At 37.0% G+C, this 25397-nt stretch overlaps 3 protein-coding genes across 3 annotated transcripts; 2 read left to right on the plus strand and 1 right to left on the minus strand.

Annotated features, from left to right (window-relative positions):
* The first annotated feature begins 370 nt into the window (after positions 1-370).
* On the plus strand, positions 371-2434 carry LOC138138593 (putative inorganic phosphate cotransporter). The gene is made up of 7 exons (XM_069058582.1): positions 371-635; positions 691-881; positions 935-1171; positions 1223-1528; positions 1580-1859; positions 1909-2150; positions 2206-2434. The coding sequence occupies exons 1-7, from the start codon at positions 632-634 to the stop codon at positions 2344-2346; spliced, it is 1401 nt and encodes a 466-aa protein (XP_068914683.1). The 5' UTR covers positions 371-631; the 3' UTR covers positions 2347-2434.
* A 1485-nt stretch (positions 2435-3919) lies between these two features.
* Positions 3920-8427, plus strand: Hacl (2-hydroxyacyl-CoA lyase). The gene is made up of 5 exons (XM_069058052.1): positions 3920-4099; positions 4922-5221; positions 5396-5859; positions 5927-6598; positions 8138-8427. The coding sequence occupies exons 1-5, from the start codon at positions 4049-4051 to the stop codon at positions 8355-8357; spliced, it is 1707 nt and encodes a 568-aa protein (XP_068914153.1). The 5' UTR covers positions 3920-4048; the 3' UTR covers positions 8358-8427.
* Positions 8428-11216: 2789 nt separating this feature from the next.
* Cdk5alpha (Cdk5 activator-like protein) lies at positions 11217-25397 on the minus strand. The gene is made up of 2 exons (XM_069057987.1): positions 24544-25397; positions 11217-14133 (listed from the first exon to the last, which is right to left on the minus strand). Exons 1-2 carry the CDS (start codon positions 25279-25281, stop codon positions 13744-13746), a joined length of 1128 nt encoding a protein of 375 aa, XP_068914088.1. The 5' UTR covers positions 25282-25397; the 3' UTR covers positions 11217-13743.

Raw genomic sequence — 25397 nt, forward strand, 5'->3', positions numbered from 1 at the left:
TAAGGGCCGCTTTACATCTCATGTCAATGGAATGACAAGTGACGGCCAAAATTCCGTGGCCGTAATTCTACCACGGGCATAATTGTCGATTATGGCCCTCGGGAATTTAAAAGTCCTCGTTCCTCGGGCATTAAACATTCCCTCGTGCCATAATCTCCTGATTATGCCCTTAATACATAAATAACTATAAAGAATACTTCAATGTTTATTATGACCGATATTTACTTAAACTTCTGGAGACACCTTCAAACACAATTCAGTTTGATACTGACGTTGTTACATTCCTTAATATACACGAACAAAAGCTAATTACGCAATAAGTGTGTAATTATTTACAGTTTAATACTCGGCTATAAATTTATTTTACAGTTAAGTAATTCGGAGCGTCACAAATGTGTGCAAATTATTTTAAGAAACTGATTGTCTCAAATGCGTAGAATGCGCAGTTTTCTGTGACGATTTCCATTTGGTGTAAGTTTCCATATAATGTTATCACAGAATTTTCAAGATCTATCAAAACCAGAAGTCTTCATTTGTTTGGAGTATTTACAGTTTCAAAAATAAAAAATCAACAACGCGATAAGTCAGTGTTTGTCAGTATTGGCATTTTTGTGTTTGCAAAATTAGCAAAATGAGTAAGTTCCACACTATCCCGTATCTCATTTGTAACGAAACGACTCGTTCATCCAGAGGCGCCTCCGGTACGATTCTGGATCGGTGTAATGATCTTCATGACCACTTTTACAAATTACATGATGAGGTCCAATATGTCAGTCAGCATCATTAGTATGGTAGACAGGAAGTCATCGAATCGCACTCCTCCATGTAAGCGAGGGGAAAACACAACCGTCAATCAAAAGAAAGCCAGCAGTGATGAAGTGGTAAGCGTATTTTTTTCAAAGTCTCCACTAGCTCCATTATTGTTGAATTGCAGATGGAGGAAAAATTTGTATGGGACGAAAGCGAAGTGGGCAACATCTTAGCTGCCTACTTTTGGGGGTACCTGACTACGTGTATTGCTGGGGGGATTTTGTCCGAGCTCTTAGGACCTTTCCATGTGATAATGTGGACTAGCTTAGCTTCAGCGATTTTGACAGGTCTGACCCCACTGTCGACGTTGGGAGGCTCGGCAGGAGTGATCGCCAACAGATTCGTGATCGGCATGCTGGGAGTCCGTCAAAACTAACCACCAAGTGTCAATTTACCACAAAGCACTTTCCAGGGCGTGGCTTATCCAGCCGTCAACGTCTTGATCGCCAAATGGGCTCCGCCCGTCGAAAAAGGAAAGTTTCTGGCCGCCATGATGGGCAACACTCTGGGAACAGTCGTTACATTTAATCTAGTAGGCTGGGTGACCGCTATGTGTGGATGGGCGTGGGGTTTCTATTGTCTGGTAATATTTATGGCCGTCTACTGCATCGTATTCTTCATTTTGGTGACGGACACCCCCGAAAAATCCCGCTGGACGTCCGAAGCGGAACGCAAGTACATCGCTGACTCCCAGGAAGGACACGTTTCCAAAAAAAAAGTCATCAACATCTTCCCACTAAGACCGCGGCGATAACAGTTATCGTTCTAGGCTGTACCCCCCTATCTCAAGATGTTCAAGTCCATTCCATTCTGGGCTTTGTGCACCGCCCAATTCGGCAACTTGTGGGGCCTCAATCTAATTCTGACCTACGCCCCCAAGTTCATGGCGGAAACCTTGGGTTTCAACATTAAGGCTTCGGCTGGGCTGGCCGCCCTCCCCTACCTCGCGCGACTCATCTGCAGCCAAATCTTCGGCATCATCGGTGACCGCATGAGGAAGAAGAACGTCATGTCTGTTACCAAGATCCGAAAGTTCTTCATAATCTTCTGTAAACTCTCGACTCTTCTCGTCTTCCCATTAAATCGATCAGATTGCAGCACACTTCATCCCCGCGGCGTGCATGATTTTGATACGAATCGCTGGTTGTCAGCACGAGGGAGTGATAGTCCTCCTGGTCATGAACCAGGGCTTCAACGGAGCCGTGGTGGTTAGCCACTTGATCAATTCCCAAGATCTAACCCCGAACTTTGCGGGGAGTTGTTACGGGATCATGAATACTATAGGGATGACCACAGGGATGTTTGTGCCCGTGATAAGCGGAGCCCTGAATATAAAATATGTAATGATTGTAGAGTGATGTTTTTGGATAGTAGAGCAGTCGAGATTTTTTTTAGAATAATGAGTTGATAGCATCGACCATCATCTACATGATTGGCGGAATCGTGTTCGCGGTTTGTGGCCTCGCATTCATTCTGTTTGGAAGTGCAGAAGTTCAGCCGTGGAACGAGATTAAGGAAGATGCAACAGAAGAATAGGGAGAGCTACATATTTTTAAATCAATATTATTGCTGGTGTTTCTGAAATGGTTCCAACAACAGAAATAAAAACACCTTTTCAACTGAATTCATTAATCATTGCTCTTCCCGCAAAAGTTGAGTACAATATTTTTTGTAACGAATAACTCAAAAATATTTAAAAAAGTATCTTCATAAATTTAACATTAATAACTTTTTACTGTTGGGTTAGTAGCACCTTCCGCGCTGATTACTCGATTATTAAAATTTCAAGCGCCTTCTATGATCATTGATCATGATCACACAACATATCGAACAAATTTTTCCTCTTCACTTGAAAATAATAATTATTTTCAGGGCCCTGTTATTACTCTTACCTATTTGAATTGTACATATTATATTAATTAATAAAATTACTTCTTTATTGTGTTGATGAGAATTTATGTTACAACTGTAAATGCGACGAAACGTTCATTTTGTTCAATGTGAATTGACGTTTCCCACAGACGTTTCCGTCCATTTCCGTCTGTGTACGTCATTAAATACCAACCTTACAATGCAATTTCCCCTAGTTTCTGCTGCAAAGTAAAAACCACCGCTTGTGGGAAATCGTTTTTCCCGCACTCCGAGGACAACCGGGAAATATCGATTTTGAGGTTGAGTACAAAAAAATCTTGACATATGTAACAGTTTACGATTTAGTGCGTCTTACAAAGAAGCAAAGTTATACCGGGACATTTTTTTAACTCTGAACATAGTCCATACTTATTCCCTATGTTCAATTTTAAAAAACACAGATCAATGCATTGTGAGTTGTTATGCAACCAACTATACCGAACACCAGAGATTTTGAAATAATATTAAAAATTGTTCCGATTGATGGAATTGGTCTATCATGTGTTGCATTGGAAATGTAAATGTCAGGCACATTTCTAATGCTCTGATTGGCATAGAATAACTGCATTATGTGTATTTCTTCTTCAAACAACTTGACCATTTTGTTAAATTGTCAAGTACTTATTTTCGTTACCTTGGTTACGTGATTACATACATGCATTGACCTGTGTTTTTTAAAACTGAACATAGGGAATAAGTATGGACTATGTTCAATGTTAAAAAAAATGTCCCGGTATAAAACGTTCGCAATTTTTAAAAAACCCATGGTCGTTCATTGGTCAATTTGTATACGACAATGCTGATTTTAATATATCGATTCTGATTTGTTTTATTTTTGATCACTCTGTATAATAAGCCTGTATCAGGACAAAAAAATATTGTCGACATTGTACTAGGTAGTGGCATGCTTGTACTAAAATAGTTAAACAACAACTCTTGAGATTAGATTGATTTTATTTAAGTAAAGATTTGCAAATGACTTAACAAGTGAGCGAACATTCAAAGTTCAAACATTATCATCTAGGGGACACTGGAAAAATGTGATACTTTGTTTATTTTAAATCACCTACCAAAGAAAATACTGACAGACAGGCGATTGTAACAAAAATATTACAGAACAGTGGATTTATTGTAGATTAATAAGTAAAAAGTCAATCAATCTACCGATTTCATTCATTGTGATTTCGTGCTACTGAGCAGGTGTCTCCCCTATGAAGGTTGTTGTTGAACTGGTTACGATAAACGCCAAAGTGAATTGTGCTGTGTTGTTATCAGAGTTATACAAGTTCTCAAAGGTGCAACAGTTACACTGACAGGAGCTAAGAAAATGGAAGAAATCGATGGAAATGCTATTGTTGCCCAGGCACTCAAAGAACAGGTAAAATTTGTCAAACCCATGTAAACAAGTCAACCACAACCTATAAAACTTATGTCATGGTGTAGTAGTTCTCTCTCATAATTTCCTAATACTCTTCAAAGATGTCGCCACAAATATCGTAACTAGGCTTCTTAGATTTTAAATTCACCAAGTTTATTCATTTTCGTGATGTGGATATCCACATACAGAGTGATTCACGAGTAATAATAAGCCTAACGAAATTTGTGATGCAGCCAACATTACATTTGTACCAATTATGTGGATGTAAAAAATATTTTGTATTTTAATTTTATACAGCATAATCAATAGTCACAGATAGTCAACATGCCCAACATTACATTTGTCAAATTTAATCTAAATCATTGTGTGGAATAATCAATAAAAACACAAACTAAAAAACTGTGGGGGACATGTATTGTTAGGCTCATTATTATTCGTGAATCACCTTGTATATCTATAAACCAGTAAAGCTCATCTTTGTTATAAAACAGTACACATTTGGAAGACAAAAATGTGCTAACTCACTGATATGTAGTCTGAGTGACGTTTAAGAACAAAAACTTTGGACCTTGTACCAAAATAAAAAAATTGAAACAACATTCAAGTCCACTAAACCTGCGCAACCTAATTATGGTAGCTTTAATATATCTACAATCTTTCGTTTGTGATGTATAATGCGTTCAAAATTGAACTTGACCAAATGCATTATGCAAAAATAAACCAAAATACTTTGTATTGTAAACAGAGACGTAGGTATGCAACCAATAATACACATATCTTGCCATTTACAAAACGCGTTAAAATATATTTTTTTCAATTTAGGGCATCGAATATGTCTTCGGCATCTGCGGTTTTCCGGTGATCGAACTCAGCATGGCTTTGCAAACGGCCGGCATACATTATATAGGGATGCGCAACGAACAGGCCGCCTGCTACGCAGCACAAGCCATCGGTTACTTAACTGGAGTGCCCGGAGGTGTGTTGGTCGTTTCCGGGCCCGGATTACTACACGTGTGCGCCGGAATGGCCAATGCCCAGGTGAACTGTTGGCCCGTTTTGGTTATTGGTGGATCTTGCCCGCAGGACCACGAGGGAATAGGAGGATTTCAAGAATGTTATCAGGTCTGGTCACAATTTCAGAACAAATTAACACACCTTTCTTTGTCATTTCCTTGTTTAAAGAAACGAAAAGCGTCCAACGAGTAACGCGTTTTTCAACTGTTGCGTAATGGGCTCGTTTTCTTATCAAATCCAGCCAATCCGGTTCTAATCGTTTTTTTTTTTTAATTGTGATAGGTGGAGCTGGCCCGCCCTTATTGCAAATACGCCGCACGCCCCCCCAGCCTCTCCCTCATTCCCCAGCACGTCGAGAAAGCCGTCAGACTGGCAACGTACGGCCGTCCCGGAGCCGTCTATCTGGACTTCCCCGGAAATTTGCTCCAAGCCAGGACAACAGTCGATCAGATTCCCACACAATACACCTCCCCCGAAATTCCTCTGGCGTTCCCCGAACCCCGACGCATCGAAGAAGCCGTTGCGTTGTTGGCCCGGGCTCAGAACCCCTTGGTGATTGTTGGTAAAGGGGCTGCTTACGCACGTGCCGAACCAGAAGTCCGCGATTTGATCGACTCGACTAATTTACCGTTCTTAGCCACCCCCATGGGAAAAGGGGTGGTTCCAGACACTCACCCCAACTCGATACAACCGGCGAGGTCGTTGGCCTTGCAGCGTGCCGATGTCGTTTTGTTATTGGGAGCAAGGTAAATGGATCGACACAATACAAATGTCTCTATTCATGTCTCCAATTTGTCTTTTTCTCCGGCTTAGGTTGAACTGGATTTTGCACTTCGGCCGCCCCCCTAGATACCGCTCTGACGTCAAAGTCATCCAGATTGATATCACCGCTGAGGAATTGCACAACAGTGTCAAATCTTCAGTGGCCATCCAGTCAGATCTTAAACCCGCCGTGGCGCAATTGGCCGAAGGCTTGAAAATGCGGGGCTTCGTCTTCGACAGGCGATCCGATTGGTGGACGGATCTTAACAAAAAAATTGAAGATAATAAGAAGAAAGTCGAAGAGATGGCTCTAGACATCTCGGAACCGTTGAACTACTACGCAGTTTTTCACCATCTACAACAGGTTTTGCCCCAGAACCCCATCATCGTCAGCGAAGGGGCTAACACCATGGACATCGGAAGATCGATACTCATGAATGATTTACCCAGACACAGACTCGACGCTGGTACTTTCGGCACCATGGGTGTGGGATTGGGATTCGCGATTGCCGCCGCTCTCTACTGCAGACATTTCCAACCAGAGAAGAGAGTCATCTGTGTTGAGGGAGACTCAGCTTTCGGATTTTCTGGGATGGAGATCGAGACCATGGTGAGGTACAAGCTGCCGGTAGTCATTGTTGTAGTCAACAATTCTGGGATTTACGGGGGACTACCCGAAGACGTCTACAATGATTTGCAAGACAGCGGTGAAGTCACTAAAGTGTAAGTATCTTTAATTGTGATCTTACAGGATGTCTGTTTTATTAGCGCAGTTTCAAACCAAACCTGTGGAAGTGTTTACACCACGGCCTCCTAGATTCATAAGAGACTCGTCTCTTATCCGGCCTGCCGCATTCGTAGTTCAAAGCATTATTTTTGTTTTATAGGGTGCGCCACAATACGGGGCTTATGTGTTGTACTGTTTGCCTGCCTTGCAGGAAATTATTGTTTTATAGGCGTGTTTTCAAGTTTTAACCCACATACATCTGACACTTTTTCAAAATCTCAAAACATTTTTTATGAACGGTAAACAACTTTCTTTTTTCTTATTTTTTTTTATTTGTCTATGAGTGCAAGTTACAAAAATTTACAATGACAGGAAGCTCTAATTTTTAAATAAGTGTCTCACTCACATTTTACCACGAACAGGACAATGAATTAGTGGATTTCCCGAAAGATATGAGGCCAAGATATTCTTCAAAACAAAATTTATATTTTCCTTTGGAATGCTTGGTAGAATTTCTACTATTATTGAAATTATTGTAAATTGTATAGTTTGCGAACGGGAAATTGGAATTTTAGCTTCTTCACTTGCAATGGGTTTAGGGTAGATTATAAAAATGAAGATTTACGATAGTGTTAAGTTTATCTACCTGCTAGTTACTAAAAAGGGATGCCGAATATCGGCAAACTGCAGATTGTTTGTCCCTCCTGGAATGAACTGCTCATAGTAGTAAATCTTCATTATTATCTATAATCAATAATGTTTAGCCTACCCATGGAGGTAGTATTAATACTAGGTCCATGAGCCTACCCAAAACCCATTGCAAGTGAAGAAGCTAAAATTCCAATTTCTCATTTCCAAACTATACTAGACCCACAAATTGATCATTGGGGTAACTTAGTCTTCCTCTATCTTCGTAATAAATTAATTCCAGTAAAAGGATTTTCTTTTTCGAATTTGAATCTTGTAAATGTGACAAGCAATAATCACATCCATGGATTGGCTTCGTTATTTTCATAATTAAGTAGCCACATAAAAAAGCTGTTGCCGCCGTCTCAATTTGAAAATGGGTACTTGCCGAATAAGTAAAAAAAGACAATTTTTCTAGTTTTTCCAGAGAACTATCTTGCAAGGTAACTGAAATATTTACATTGGTCCTTAAATTTTGGAATCTTGGTAAAATTTTACTACTTGCATATTCTGGGGCACTCATGATATTACCAGTATGATCTCTCAGTCCTATCTTCCATGCCGCATTTTTTCTTTGTTTGTGGCATTTTTTAAAGTTTCGACTGCACTTAGTTTTTCAAATTGACAATTTATTATATAAAATGTCATTATTCATACGTATTTTTAGTTGCATATACTAATATATGGGTCACATTAAAGTCGCTAGATGGATATACTATACGGGGAATTTTCAAAAACAGACATTTATCGAATGCGACAGGCCGGATAAGAGACGAGTCTCTTATGAATCTAGGAGGCCGTGGTTTACACACTTGTATTAACATACACATAATTAATATAATTTTCAGGACACCTCCAACCAGTCTATCTGTTTCCACTCGTTACGAAAACATGATGAACTTGTTTGGACGGAAAGGATTCTATTGTACCAGCATTTCCGAATTGCAAAATGCTGTAAAAGAAGCGCTCAAAGTGACAGATGGACCGAGCATCATTAATGTTATAATCAGTCCTTCAGCGGACAGGAAGCCGCAAACTTTCAGCTGGCTTACCGAGTCCAAACTGTAAATGTTTTTATATTTACTGTATTTTGAATTTTCTGGTTATTGAGGTGAATAAAGTGTTGATTTTAATACAATTTGCATAAATATACAACTACAACAACAAAAATACATTACATACTTCAGTGTAATGTACCTACCTATAGAGTGATGTTATCTAAGTGGGGAAAGTACAATCTACAATTTTAAATTAACCTACAATCCTAGATCTCCTTTTTGACTGAAGTAATTCATAAACTACGAATTTAAGTGTCGACATGCGAGACGGAAATGAAATCTGTACCAGAATCAAGATTCTGCATTACGTGAGGAATATAAATAGATTACGGATAGGTATATATTTTCTCACAAAACCTTTATTCACTTTGATTGAAAGTAAATCCTCATCGAGTACTTCAGACAGTTGAAAAAGTTTATTGTTGTTTCCACTTATCCATCAGTTGGGGATCTAATCGAATAATGTCGCGAAACTTTCGTCCAGAAGTTTAATGAATTTATTTTTAAAATTTATGAACTTCTCTGCGTGATATTGATTTTTTTCTTAGTTGTTGACGCTGACACGCGACCGGAAGCCCTCTACTTCCACTTAATGGCCTCTAATCGAGTTTGTACAAATATGTAAGGCACAAGGTCTCCTGGCGAATGTCTACAAATCACGAATGTGACAGCCACTTCCTTTATAAGAGTGCAATCATTGTACCCTAATTCGCTTTTCATATTTGATTATGCTTTCAAGAAATCACGACTCACGAGTTGTATCTGATGAAATAGATTTATAAAAGGAAAAGGAAAGAAGCAGACTTGATGACAATTTAAAACTTCGATCTATAATAGTATATTATGTTATGAGGAGCAAAAATGAAGTTTTATGTGCTGCGGCTGGTAGATTGGCTGCCGAACTCAGTGAGGCAGACGAAACCAGCCAAAGCACATAAAACTTCATTTTTACTCCAAATAACATTATATTATTTTTTCTTCAAACCTTCATAACAAATTATTCAAGACATGTTAAGAAACCAGGTAGGAATTTCAAATGATTTAGCTAGTTTACTTTACAGCCGCTCATCAGCGGAGATAATAACTTCACGGACGCTCTCAACGGAAATAATAACTTCACGGACGCTCCTCAGCGGAGATAATAACTTCACGGACGCTGGTCTGCTCGTTAGATGCCATGACAATGAAGTGACACTTTAGCATTATCAATGCAGCTGTGCAATCTCATATTTTACGGACATTTGAAGAAAAACTGCTTTTTTTGTTGTTCCACAAGGAAAAAAAACACTGACATAATCACCTTCCTTACAGATATAACAAGGAAAAAGAACGATCGATTGAAGAATTTGAATACAAAAAAGTATTTTCTGGACAGCTAAAAAAAAATACAGTCCTATATGACAATGACAACGTAAAAAATCCGACACTGTTTGTAAATGTTATCATCCAATTGAACAATTTATGGAAAAGTTATAAGATAAATGATTTTTGACCATGACCTTTAAAGAATAAAATCTGCAATGTAATGGTAATGTATCTATGAAGAGGAATAACGAGATGAACGACAAACTTGCGAAATTCACCAAATCGAGACATCTAAAGAGAGGAAGACAAGAACGGAAACACAAATAAGCCTTTGCAACATAATAACAGTTCTACTACTAACGAATGGGAGGTGAGACTTGAACAATAGCAACAATGAACGGAAGCAAAATACAATTCCAGAAAATGTGTTTCCTAATAGCAACAAAAGGATGCATGGAAATACAGAATGCCATGTAACGACGTAAGACAAGAATTAAACCCAATTTACAAAGATGGAGCGACGTATACAAGATGGTAATACACTGACATTACGTTGACGGTGTCAGCATCAAATAAAGACATTACTACGTGAGACTGATGTACCTACCGTATGACAAATTACACGATATAACGAAAAGATGTGATAAAGTCTTGCGAAAAAACATCAACAAAGTGATGGATATCGGAACAGGTTAGGTGATGGAACAAATGAGCACCAGCATTTTCAAATGGAGCTAGAAAGTTTCCTACTGAGTTGAGACTAGAATTGCTCTGTTGACACCAGTACTTGATTATCAAATTGTATTACTTATTCTTCAGAAGGTTTTAGCACAAGATATAATTGATTTCATATAAATGTTCATCAAGTGAGCTGTGCATTTGTAAAAGCACCTTTAATTTAGTTACATACATTACAAAAGTCACATTTATGAAGGTCATGTCCAATAAATCTTTAATTGGTAAAAATACAAAGACAAAAACAAATAAGAATTACTTTAATTTAATCAGTAAAAAGACGTAACATTGCTTTTGAAATCAGTAATGTTAAAATGGACAAAAACTGAAAAATTAGTAAAATGGGGTTCGCGCAGAGCAAGCAACTTTGAAAGTCAAAGTCACTAGCTTTAGCTTTACTACCAACAGAAAATCAGATTTTCATGGCTTGCTTAGATGCACATTTATATGAAATTGAGTATAAGTTAGAGATATTCATAAACCCAATAAAACCTACAGAACACGTCGTTAATAAAAAATTGATAAATATGGAAATAACAATGTACCTGCAATAAAAAAATATTTGACTTTGACCTAATACCTACAGAAACAGGTACTATGTGTTGTGATTTGTTGATAGCGCCTAATGTATTCTAATGATGTCATTTTCCATAATGTTTTTTTTTTATATGCAAACCACTTCAGAATTCTTTGTTTTGTTCCTGTTGCTTCAACAAACATTTACTTTAAGTAATTAAGTTTATTTTTTCTTTCGCCGTGTTGATTGCTTATGTGAAATTCATTTGAACGCCGTACAATGCATTTGATACATAAATAAAAGAAGACAAAGTAAATATTTCCTACATTTATTTATCCAACGATAACCCCTCAACGTCACTTGACAATAGTATCACTCACATCATGCCTAATGGATTTCCATACAAAAACAAATTTCTTTAATATCATTGTTTCGAGTCTTATCGAACTAATTTTTGTAATTTATAATAAATATCACGTGTTTATTCTCGTCTGTTGATCGAAAACTGTACTCGATCTTGTTTCGAGAATATTTCCTCCGTTTAGTGTCGCGATATATCATTACAAAAATAGTTTTCAAAAATACAAAATAAGTAACATCCATCATTCAACAAATACAAGCAAAAGAAAACCCAAAAAGAAACAAACATTGCCTCATGTAACAACTGAATAACGCACGACTCCAACGTAACATTCTTCCTAAGAGTTTCATGTAAGAAAAATTTGTAAATTACGGTTTATACCTATCATCGGATATTTTTTTTAAATATTTAAATATAATATTACGTTATACCCGAACGAAACGACACGAATCGAATCATTTGGTGAATTCGAAACGTTCGCTCGCACCTGATGAAATCTCTACAATTGTTACATTGTAACAACAACGGTTAAAAGTAAATACGTTTCGATTTCTCTAAGACTTATTTCCTAGAATATGGCAAATTTCAAGTGAATTCACCTCATCTGAGTGAGTCTATTATACAAATTGCACGCTCCCGACCGATTTTTCCCTATTTAACAGTAAGAAATTAAATTTTTCGAGGGTAAAAGCCGCGCACACAACACACTCTTACCCGCGAAGCTGTACAAAATACAAAAGTCGATTACAATGTCTTTTACAGTGGAAAAAAGAGTGCGCCACTTCATTCTCATAAAAATTGAAGCGTCGACTGTCACAGTTATTTTCAACAACGCCACTACTGGCGCTGGTGGTCCAGCAGGCCATGTCGCAAAATCTCTTGATCTCGCACAAAAATAAATTCAAAACACTTGTGTCGGATATGGTTACGTAACACCTAGAGAGAAATATGTTTCATGACCCGCTGGATCTCCACAGACGCTTTTTTGGATGAATGAAGTGGCTCACTCCCGTTTGCGGGACGAAAAAGCTCCATGAACCGAATAGCGTGCACGAAAAGGACCCCGGACCAACCAATCAAGTAAAAGTGACTTTCCACAACAACAATTATTTACAAAACCCAACTCTGTGATCGATACAAGAACGAAAACATGGAATGGACGCATGAAACACATAAATTTACATGTTCATCGACACGCAAACTCATATAAACCTAACTCCTTACTCTACGACCTCGTGAACTATCAACTCTGAGAGTGTGATAGGGCGTCGACAGAAATACGAATTCTTATTTTAGGAATGTTCCAACGAAAAACTATGCGATAAGTTGGCACGGCACGTAAAAACTGACAGTCTACCACACAAAACTGTCAAAATGTAGACTGCAAACTTGAACTAAATAATAATCGTAGGTCGTCTCTTTCCCTTAGTTTTGGTAAAATATTTAAATTTTTGGCGGTAGTTACTCTCATTGCCTGCAGCAACGTGCAATAACGATAGAATATGTCATATTAACGTGTAAACTTCGATCTTAGAGAATCACGTGATTCGAGTAAACCAATCACAAGCTGAGAGTGTTTTTTAGGAATATTGATCGTATTCTGATTCGTCGATACAAATCACGTGATCACGTACTGCGCACTTATTTACGCACCAGTGAAGAGCCAGCTTTAGAAATCTTAATTGTTTGAAATATGTTTAATTTTGTAAAACATGTCCAAATTGTTGTTACTCTTTAATATGTTGACGTCCAGATTTATATTGAGGTTAACCCAAAGAAAAATTCATACCTGCGTCACTGGCGGTAAAATCACAAGACGTTTTCACGTCAGACAAAACTACAAAAACTTTGAATTAGAAGGCGTTAATTAATTCACCGTAATATAATTTGATTCATTTTGTCACATTGTTTCAATCAGCACACGACTGTCAAACATCGACAGTGGTAGTGGACGACTTTATCGACATTCGACTATTCGACATTAAATGTAAATTAAAATGTTTCTTTAAAAAATAAATTGAGAGAAAATGTACAGCCTGCATAACGTTAGGTACCTATTTCGCATTTGTGAAATTTTTGCTGTTGTGATTTTATTTGCGACCTACGCTGTGACATTTGGTCGAGAAGGTCACAGTTGTGGGTTGTTTAACGTCTAAAGTCGTGTACTTTCCAACAATTAGTTTGATAAAGTTGGCAGTCTGCACTGAAACAGTTTTGCGAGGCGGAAATTGTTTGAGAAGATAGTTTTTGCCTTTGCGGCTAGTTCGTGTTTAACATTCGGCATTTCTGCGGACGCCCTTGTGGTAAGTTAATGTCTTCCTGCGAAAATATAAACATGAACACATTTTCCGTCATACAAAGTATAGGTACTACTGGCTCCCCCATCACAAAAACAAATGGTGTCGGTGATGGTTAGACTTCACATGGAACGGTGGGCATCTCGGCCAGAGTCAATTTAACTACTGTCACCTCTTTGCGTCAAGCCGCCATCGTGCCGGCGTTGCAGGGAACCACAGGTACCGTCTGGCAGGCCATCGTCGCCATATTGTTTATGTTGCCGATGCCGCAGGCTTTCAGTTCGGTGAAGATCTCGGTGAAGTAGCCGGGCTCGGCGTTGATCCGTAACATATTCGATGAGAGTCTATTCACTATGTCTAAACAACGGTCCCAGAATTTCTCTTTGGAGTCCTCGACCAGGAACGGCTTCAGGGGGTAGGAGATCTCGTTGCCCATGTACGAGTAGGACAGGTAAAGGCAAGTCAGGACGACGGCTTGGAGGTCCTGCTCGCACTCGATCTCCTCCTCGACGAGGTCGCGTACCAACATGTACACGAACACCACGTTGGCTGGATTAATGAAGGCCACGTCCTGGAAACGAAATTACAAAACTGAAAAACGTTTATTTCACACTAAAAGGACGAGATTTTCGGATTTAATTTCAAACTTATTATCACCATTAAGTTTATTTACGAACTGAATAACCAAGTACCAATTACGCAAGAATGATTTGTAAGATTCTTCACATAAAAATGATTAACAATGTGAAATCCAAAGGACTTCCTCGCCCAACTCCCATTTTTGCATTCTCGCTGTTTACTTCTAAATTAATTTTTGCAATTCATTACCCATTTCCTATTGGTTGTTGTAGGACAAATATTGTATTGTATTTTGTATTGTAGCAGGTGCTCTATTTTAATCTAGCCTTCCACGTCGAATTAACCCGAAAACGGGGTTGAAGGGTTGAATGGTCCTGTCAAAATTCGGTCTATTTTTGCAATTTATTCTAGCTGTCATGAACAATAATCCCCATATTTTATCGATTCCACAAGCACCGCTGTCTCTGCACCTGACACCTATTGTAACAGCCCCGCCGAAAATACCCCGTCTGTTTGCACCTCTTTATTTATAGTCGCCCGCCACAAATCAGCATCTTCCACCCCCCGGCAAATTAGGGCTGTATCGAAAAAAATCGCGTCGAATTTAAATTTTTATCGGGCGTCAGACGGCGCCGTGTATCGAGATCGATCCTTATATAGCGCGCAGTGTTCCAATTTAGTCCTGAACTTGGTCAACTGGCAAGGATAACGTGGTCCTCGTTGGCGAACTGCATCATTACCCGACGAGTCCACACGCGAGGGGTGGTTTCGTCCGACGATCACAATACACAACGCTTTCATACACTAATGACCTTTCAGACCTTCACCGCGAATGTCAAAAGGTGGCGTTCTTTTCTTCGCGATACGGCTCGCTATTTTTTTTATAATTCGGTGGTGATCACTAATCAGGTCCGAAGAGCGTACAGGAAATTATGCCGACGAGAGGAGCTTCAAAGTTGAACCAATCTACCGGAAAATGCTACAAAAACGAGCAAAATAAGCAATGAGGGGACGAGGACGCGGATGGCGCTCCAGGAAAAAATATTTTACAAGTTTGGGATCAATTTTAGCCTTGAATAAAAAGCGTTTTTAGAAAGACACCACAGAAAATAATTTTAAAACCTTAATATATAGTAAAAATTGTAGTTTATTTAACGAGTTCGTGCGTAAATTGGGCTCTTTATGGCATGTGTGGGTCAGTTTAAAGGCCCAACGTTTTTTTGTTCGACGAGCCCCTTAAAAAGGCTCCAAATCGCTTAAAATCTTTAAAATTAACTTGACGTTTCATTATGACAAGTTGTGACATTTATCAAAATCCGTTCACACAGGAGAAAATTCTCAAATTCTGACAGTGTCGAACAAAAAACGCCTTTTTTGGCATTCCTTTAATTCTTAATTTTCTAAAAATAACACAAGCTGGGTTTTCAAATATAAAGTGAGAGAGAAAAAGTAAATGAAGAAATTACGAAAAAAAATTTGAATTGATGTTTTGCAAAAAAAAAATCAAAAAAAAGTTTGCTACATGCAACACTACGCAGGATGATAAATTAATTATAAGTTTATACTAAGGACAACGTAGCATTTTATCTGACCCGCCCATTACATTTTCTTAGTTACCGATCAAATAGGTTAAGACGATCTGATTTACGCAGTAAAAATTTCCGACATTCGAATTGGTTTAATGACATTTAATTTTTTAGAACCTAAAACAATAATTGTGGACTTGACAGCAAAATTCTAACCTTAACTTTTTTACGTGGCAAATGTGATGAAAAATTATACAGATTAAATCTGGCTTTGATTCTCATTGTTCAAATTATGTGGGCGGAGCAGATAAAAAGTTATAACGGCAATACTATATGTACGGTCGGTAGACAAATAAAACTGGGACACTTAAAATTTAATCTATGTAAATCAGATCATTGAATTGTCAATATATTTGTCAGTGTCTATATAATATGTCATACCAAAGTTAACCTATTTGTGATAAAGCCGTAATTAAACCATGCAAATTTGTAAATTTTGACTTATGTGATTGTCATTTTTGTCCCAGTTTTATTTGTCCATCGACTGTACGAGTAGTTATAAATAGGAGAAAAAAGAAAATAACTACAGAGTGAACCTAAATAAGATATACGAGATGAGGCAACAAATAATTCATTTAATTGTAGCTTTGTAAGCAAATAGAAAAAAAGGGGAAAACAAAAATTCTTTCTAGATGAATTGTGATTGTGAAAATAACCAACATAATATAATTAATTAAAAAACTTGCGAATGAGACGAAAATGTATGTAAGGAAAGGAAATACAATTGTATACCTACATCTAAAAAAGGTTAAAAACCAATAGAAGATCGTGAACGCAAAAAATTAAGTGAAGAATATGGAATAGATGAAGACAATCTGCAGACACACGAGCTGTAAAATGAAGAGATAAATAACAAGCAAATTAAGCTATGGAATATATGCAGAATATTCTTCTGTAGTTGGCATTTGTTAATCATCCTTTGATTTTCGTTCTGTTATCTTATTAATCGTTTAATTTAATTTTTAATTTATTACATTTTCGATATGGTAAAATGACTGCATCATGGCCTTACAGCAATTAAGTAAAGGATGGTTTTTTTTTTGTTAGGTTAAGATAGCAACTGTATTTGTCTTTTATATGTAATTGTAATTGTACAGTACAACCTCGATAATCCGAACCCCCGGTAATCCGAAACTCCAGTAATCCGAACAAATATTTTGTTTCTATAATCCGAACAAAACCAGTTGTTCAAATTCGCTAATCCGAACACCGTCATAACATGTTTGTTTTGACTAGCTGTTAGAAGAAAGTGGGGAGAACAAAACAATGAATGCATTTTCAGTTACAAGAAGTGCGTCTTTGTGAGAGTATCGTTGCTTTATTACACAAAATTATGGCAGAAAAAAGAAAACATCGTACCCTTACTCTGTTACAAAAGTATAACATTTTACAAAAACTCGAAGACGGACAAACGGTCACAGCACTTTCAAAAGAATATGGAGTAGGAAAAGCTACAATTTCGGATATTAAAAAGAAAAAAGAGAAAATAAAACAATTTATTGCATCTAGCGAAGCCGAAACAAGTAAAAGAAAAACCATAAAGCAAGCATTTTACCCAGCAGTAGATTCTGCAGTTTACACGTGGTTTCTTCAAGAAAGATGCCGAAATACCCCGATATCTGGAGAAATTTTGAGAGAAAAGGCAAGATATTTTTATCAAAAAATTACAGGAAAAAATGATTTTCAAGCTAGTTTGGGTTGGCTTGACAAATTTAAAAATAGATTCGGTATTCGACAGCTGACTGTAAGTGGGGAAAAACTTTCTTCGGACATAACCGCCATTGAACCATTCAAGAATAAATTTCTGCAGAAAATTGGAGAACTCGGGTTGACACCAGATCAAGTGTACAATGCAGACGAAAGTGGATTATTTTGGAGGGTTCTTCCAAATAAGACTCTAGTACACAAAAATGAAGATTCTGCTCCGGGGCGTAAGATTAGTAAAGAAAGGATAACATTTATGCCCTGTGCCAACTCAACGGGCACCCACAAACTGAAACTGCTCGTAATTGGGAAAGCCAGAAAACCGAGAGCTTTTACTAAGACTGGTTCCTTACCAGTGATTTACAAAGGACAGCCTAGAGCTTGGGTCACTCAAGATATATTCAAGGAATGGTTCTTCGAAGAATTTGTACCAGCCGTGAGAAGAAAAATGTCAGAATTAAAATTGCCGAAGAAAGCACTTCTTGTTCTGGACAACGCTCCTGGGCATCCCAGTGAAGACGAGTTACTTAGTGACGATGGTCAAATTACCACCATGTTTTTACCACCAAATTGTACACCGATATTGCAGCCCATGGATCAGAACGTCATCCAAGCCATTAAGCTACATTATCGCAAGACTCTGCTGCTGCAAGTTGTAAGTGCAGAAAATGACATCTCTGAGACTTTGAAAAAATTAAACCTAAAAGACGTTGTTTATTCACTGGAGGAAGCATGGCAATCTGTTAGTGTAAACTTAATTACAAAATCTTGGAAGAATCTTTGGCCCAATCGCTTTCAAGACGCATCTTTCATTAACGATAATCAAGATAATTCCTATGATGAAGAAGATCTGCTTCCATTATCCACACTACTGAGAGGGAATCGTCCGGATGAGAACACAAAAGAAAACGAATTAGCTATTATGACTGGACTCCTAAATAACTTGTCTAAAGGAGGAAATCTAACTAGAAATGAAGTTAGAATATGGGCAATCGACAATGAAGATGAAAAACAAGACATCACATTTACAGACGATGAAATTGTTGCTGAGGTCGTGGAACAAAATGAACCAGAAGAAGATGAACCAGATACTGAAGAAGGATCAACTCTTCACAGCACAGCATTAGCTGGTTTCAATATTTGTATCCAATGGGCAACGGAAAATGGCATTCCATTGAATCAAATATTATTGCTAAGGCAAATGCGAGAAAAAGCGATGAAACTACACATTAATAAATCAAATATCTTCAAACAAACGTCAATTAAAGATTTTTTTCTTAACGAGTAGGCTCTGATGTTATTTTTTGGAATAAATATTATTTTTCAGTTTGTTTGTAGTCTTTTTGGATAGTTTTCTTTAATCCGAACAAAAGCCAAATCCGAACACGCTCGTGCTGAATTGGTTCGGATTATCGAGGTTGTACTGTAATTGTATTTAGAAGACACTGCAAAGGAAAGAATTCCAGTGGTGCAATAAAAAATTATTAAATGTCTCAACATTGCGCATTGGTGCAAAAGAGAAAGGAACAGACAAAATTAAACTTAAAAAAGTAATTAGGTACAATCCTAGAGAAAATCGGAGATTTTGAGAAAAAATTGTTTGGCAAAAGAACATAATGTTTTATGTTCGCTAAATTGGTAAAAAAGTAAAATATGTATATACGTCATATTAGTTGAAAAAGAAAAATTAAATGACTTTATTTAACACTATTGAAAGAAGTTCAATGGCCAGTGTCATAGAAATGAATGTGGAAGAAAGTAAGGGAGTGTGAGAACAGAATAAGAAAGAAGGATGGAGTAAGACAATAATAAAAAACAAACAACAGATAAGAAACGACAAAGTAGGAAAACATGATGATAAAAAAAGAAAGGATAAAAGAATATCAAAAGATAGGGACTAAAATAAGAATATCTATGATAAAGTCTGAGACGTAAAAGTAGTGAAAAAGTAATAATTAAAGGGAAATAACAACTTGAAGGTACACTCTGTGCAATAAAATTAAGCACAAGTCTTATGACTAATTTTAACAATATTTCAGTTGTATAATACGGGTCTATGGTAACTGATAAAACATTTGAAATGATGCGTCATTTTGACATTCCTAAAAAAATTTACTGATTTACTTAAATATTTTTGTTGCTAAAAATTTCGTCATGTCCCGTTTAAACTACACTCACCGGCACAAAAAACGACTCATTATGATTTCTTAAATAAATGATCTTGAAATTATATTTGTGCTTATTTTTCTTTATTATAGTTAAATTGGGATATTTTCAATGATCGGGAGTGCTATGGTCACCATGGCAACCGAATTGTTTTGTTTAAATAAATAATTAGAAAATTTGCGTTTTTCCACGGTGTGTTTTTGTCGGTTGATTTACGTGTTAAAAGATTTAATGTGACAATACGAGATACTAATTTAAAATGCTGTTCAAATTTTGGCAATTTTTCATAACATAAATTTTTTTCTGGAAAATTACTTTTATTTTTTTTTCATTAAAATTTTATTTGCTGTGTTTAATGTTTTGTTTGTCGGATATTCTTTGGCAAAAAATAACTTAAATAGCACCTACCAATACAACATGATACCAAAAAAAAATTCTAAGACAATGAATTACTTAAAATTCAAAGTGAGTCGCGAAGTGAGTCGTTTTTTGTGCCGGTCAGTGTATAAAATATTTGCTGTACTTAATTTTATTGCACAGAAGTGTACCTATGAAACTATAAAAAAAGAAATAAAGAAACAATATTCATGATAATAAATGATTGTAAAATAAATTTTAAGGAAACGAAGAAAAATATAAAATCAAAAATATAATACAATAGACCTAAAGATATTGTTTTAATAAAAGGCAGACCAAGAACTTAGAGGAAAGAATAACAATTAAGTAAGTATGTATAAAGTATTTGGTATCTAGTTAAAACACGAAAATCAAATTTTATTTTAATGTTGAGCAACATCGGGCGCGGTTAGCATTTGGTTGGGTGGCCGCCAGGGAAACCGCGTTTCATTGTGATGTCAATATTTCATAGCTTCATTACTTGATTCCAGTATGTGTCTGCAATCCGTAATATCGTATGCATAAATTCCGACCTAGATGTCGTGTAAAAAGTGACCTTGTAGAGAAAAAGTGATAATATAAAAAGAGTGTTGTCAATGAAATTATCATTACTTGATTATTATAAATAAACTCGGGCTCGATGCCGTGCCTCTTTTTTATGTATTTATTTATTCCCAACGGAGATACCCAGTTAATGGAAAGCAGTAAAAGAATGTGTGAAAATATAAAAGTAAACCTAGCAAATACAAACCATCTTATAATGAAACAATAACAATCGTATATTATTGAATGAGCGGATAATGATGTCTATTACTCGTGAGGATGATTTTGTGTCACGAGCCGTAGGCGAGTGGCGTAATTTATCCGAGCGAGTAATAGCCATTATCGGCGAATAGAATACTATACTTTTTCTACGACTATGAAAAAAAAAAGATAAATAAGTTTCATTATTAGACAGACTGAAACTGACGTTTTAAAATTATTACTTTGTATACTTGATAACATTGCATGAAAATTTGTAATTGGACTTCATAAACTAGTTCCTATGATATTTGCAGTGAGTTTTGAAATTATTATTCAACGGGCCGTGGGTAATGAATTAATAATTACAGTGTTATCCAATAGGTGTAGAAAAAATAAATTATTTTTGTAATATGAAATGGTACCGTTTTTAGTTAGAAATAAAAAGACAATATAAATGTAAAAGAGCTAGTTAACGCAACACGTCAGTATGACGATCAGAAAAAAATCCAATTTAAAACGTGTATTTACACGTTTCATATTTATGCAGAAATATAAAAGTAAGATACGTTTTATTCTGTTAAGAATGTAGAACAGTAAATAAATGTAATGAAAATTCAAACAAACCAAGGTATTGGTATAAATTGTTAAAATTGAAAATGTCTTGGTAAAAAGTATTAATAAAAATATATACTACGGTGCCAGACAGTACTACTTTGTCACAATTTTAATGACAAAAAACTTAATACCACAAAATTAGCTCTGAAATTTACTAAATTAAAACTGTTGCGGTTGCACGGAAAACGAGCCAGCAAATTGATCCGATTTGGTACGCAAAAGTTGCTACTTCAAGGGAGAATTTTTGCGGCACATCCTCTGAACGCAAACATCAGATTGTAAACTCTGCAGGAACACAGTTTGCGGTATGTGCGTTGAATAAGCAAACAAAAACTCAAGAGTCGACTTTGAATAAACCAGAAAGCTCCAGAGAGGCGCTAAATTTTTAACACGTGCCAAGCTATTGAGGTCTTGGTATCCAGGGTGGGGCGAAGACAAACAAAACACAAACGCAAAGGAATCCACACGTCAGTCCATCTCCAACACTGGACTATTCGAATTTTAAATTCACGTTGTAAGAATGTCAATATTCGTGATGGAATTTCCGGAGTAGAATCGATATTGATAATGAAATCTGGTGGAGTTCATAAATTCTCAAATATGCTGTAAAATTATGAATTATAGAGGGGAAACAGTGGCTCGTTTAAAATTAAATGAAAATTTGCATTTTCCATTGGTTGCCATGGAAAATCCGATACGTGTGGACACATTACTTATTTAAAGGTGGCTTTGTACCGAATTGTAAACGTAAATTTGGGTGTAGACGCACCTTTAGTATACCGTTTATGGGGCTGAATAAAGTGACGCGAGAAAATCTGTAAATGAAGAAAATCCAAATCCTTTCATTCTGACGACGTGTTAATCTGCAAAGTAATTAGCAATTAGGAGAATTCGCCACTTCGCACTAATTGAAATAATTAAATCTTCTCGCAGTGAGCAACCACAGCAGCCATTATATTAGCTCTAAATTTCGTTAGTCATAATTTCTGTCGCTTCTACTTAGCGCTCTACGAATATCTAAGATTCTATAAAAATGTACATGTTTTAACAAGTGTCGGTATTGGACGTTTTCAATTAAAATTAAACCGGGAAATCCCACGAGAAATTAAAACTATTTCGAGCCGCGTCCACTCATTTCAATTATCTTTTTTGATTACTTTTTCTAATAATATGACCAGACAAATTCTAAAGCAAGCATACATGTTTGACACTGAATCGTTCAAAAAATGTCTTGTTTCGATATATTGCTTGTTCCAAGCCCAAAACGCACCCTAAAATTCGTTTCATTCCTGATTAAAATCAAATAAAAAAATACACACATCGGGGATAAAACAACGCTGGGCTCATGAAACATTCAGCCGTGTTGTCGTTACATAGAATAGGGTGGCTTCGCCACTTTTACCCTTCAGCCCTTAACAATTCCCTCGACACCTTCCCCTCAACCTTTTAAGAATTCAGATAATATACTACGTCAAGTCATGATATAATAAAGACCCTCCATTTAATTTAGAAAAAAATTGGTGGATGCGCCGGGTTGAAACAAGCACGGTTGCCAAAGGGTCTGATTAAATTTGCATCAACCTCAAAAGAGGGGCAACCCTTTCTAATTATGGCTCAAATTGGGTAGTTGCCGATAAAGCAATTTTTTTCTGCGGGAGCTATTTTTATATGATTCTCGTTTTCATAAATAATTTGTGTTTACTACCACATCCTCCATATTACGAGGGCACCGGATAATGTCACATTATAAAACAAAAAGGTGTCATTTCCGACGAAAACGGAGGTGCAAAACTGATACATTTTGAAAATATGAATATTTCATGAATAAACAAGCAATAAACAAGTAATGCATTAAACTATAATTTTTTTATTGGACTCCACATGATTGCAATTTTTTTGTCAATTTTTTATAAGTAGGTACTTATGTTTTTGTTCAAATTTTTCATAGTATTCACAATTTTGAAATAGTAGTTTATTTAACGAGTTCGTGTGTAATTTGGGCTTTTTTTGGCATGAGTGGGCCAGTTTAAAACTCGAGTGAAACGAGAGTTTTAAAGGTCCACGAGTGCCAAAAAAAGCCCAAATTACGCAAGAACGAGTTGAATACAAGGTTTTTAGTTCGACGAGCCCCCAAAGGCTCTAAATCGCTGAAAATCTTTAAAATTAGCTTGACGTTTCGTTTTGACAAGTTGACAAATTTATCAAAATCCGTTCACACAGGAGAAAATTCTCAAATTCTGACAGTGTCGAAAAAAAATATTTAACATTGCAAAAACAGATTTTGCAATAATCGGAAAATTTTGTTTACTTTATCAATAAATACTGTTAAGTAATAACAGGATTTGTTAAAATTTGAATTAGGAATTTCAAATGATTTAGCTAGATTACTTTATCTGCCGCTCGTCAGCGGAGATAATAACTTTATCTGCCGCTCGCTAGCTTGCAGATGCCAAGACAATGAAGTGACACTTATTATCAATCCAGCAGTATAATGTCATATTTTACTGACGTTTGAAGAAAAAATTGTTTCGTAATTTGTTTTTCTCATTGGAACATTCATGTAAGGTTTCCAAAAAATCTAAAATATTGATGAGGTTATTTACAAAAAACTGTCCTTTTTGCGAATACTCCTAATAGTTTTCATCATTTTTGCTTATACTCGTATTATGGGAAGTTTTTTATTTGAAAAATGCAAGATGATTTTTTTAATTGTTTCATTATTTAAAAAAAAATCAAAATTGTACGTAGTCATCGTATTGATAATATCTTTGGTTGAGTCTTTGTAAAATAAGTAATCTGCTTTTCCAAACATACATATTATCCATACAATAGGTACCTCCGTTACTGTTGCAGTAATTTTTTTGAAAAATCAGAATAAGGCAATATTTTAAATTGTTTATTCTAATTTCATAAATAGAAAAATGAGAGAGGAACGAACCAATTTGCAATGTTATCCCGTGATAATTGTTATCACCAAAGACTCGTGTACTTTGTTGTTGTCAGTCGTGTGAGTTATTTTCAAAAATCCGCATTGAAAACAACAAACGAGTTGTGTGGGCGTCCCTTTGCAAATGTCATTGTTTTTAATTGCGTCGTAGTTGAAGGGTTCAAGGGTTTGTGAGATTCCAGCCAGGCATTATTCGCCAAAGAATTTCTGTCCGGGGGCGATAACTTATCGATTGGATACAGACCTGCCATCCCTGCAAGAGTAGACTCCTGTCGACGGTCCTGAGCCACATGACCGCGTCTCCCGCCTGGAAATCCCTCAACTTGTAGCATTTGGTGTGGAGATACATGCCTAAACATTTCAACAGTTCGGAGGTGGAAGCTTGGATGACAGTCTTCTTGGGGGCGGCCACAGGAACCACTTGGTTCTGCGAATTACTAACGGAGTTCTGGTTGAGCAACAGCGATTTGTTGGTCAACTTTTCGCAGTTCGCGTGGTGGTTAGTGTTGTTGTTCGCGTTATTAACCCTAACAATGTCCAAGGCGAGCGCCGAGGTGCTCTTCGAGTTCGAATAGTAGGAGCCCTGCTTGCTCTGTATGTTCTTGTTCTTGTCGATGACGGTGTGGATGTTGTCGACGAGCGGCTGCCTGAACACGGTCACGTTCTTGTTCTTGTTGTCTAGTTTCTTCTTGTTGTTGTTGGCGGTGGAGAACCGCTTCCACGAGAGAGCGTTGATGAAGAGCGAGTGCTTCTTGAGGTTCTTCTCGAGGGCGTTCTTCTCCGAGATGATCCTGGCATTGTCGTTGTTGTTGATGTTGTTCAGGTTGTTGTTCGAGTTGTTGGTGGTGGTGTTCTTGTTCTCCCTGTTCTTGGCGTTGTTCAGCTGCTCGTACGAGAAGTTATTGAGAGTGAAGTCGCCGGTGGAGCTCGTCGTGTACACCGGTCGGCGTTCGCGGGGCGAGAAACTCAACACCGTGCCCATCTTCGGGGAGGGTCTAGCACATCTTTCGCACGGTTCGTACGCTGGGGGCGGCCCGGACTGCAATGACGGCCCAGGGGTCGATCCTGGCGGTGGCGGAGCGCCGGCGTCGCGTCTCC

Source organism: Tenebrio molitor, chromosome 9 (genome assembly GCF_963966145.1).
Source record: "Tenebrio molitor chromosome 9, icTenMoli1.1, whole genome shotgun sequence".
NCBI lineage: Eukaryota > Metazoa > Arthropoda > Insecta > Coleoptera > Tenebrionidae > Tenebrio > Tenebrio molitor.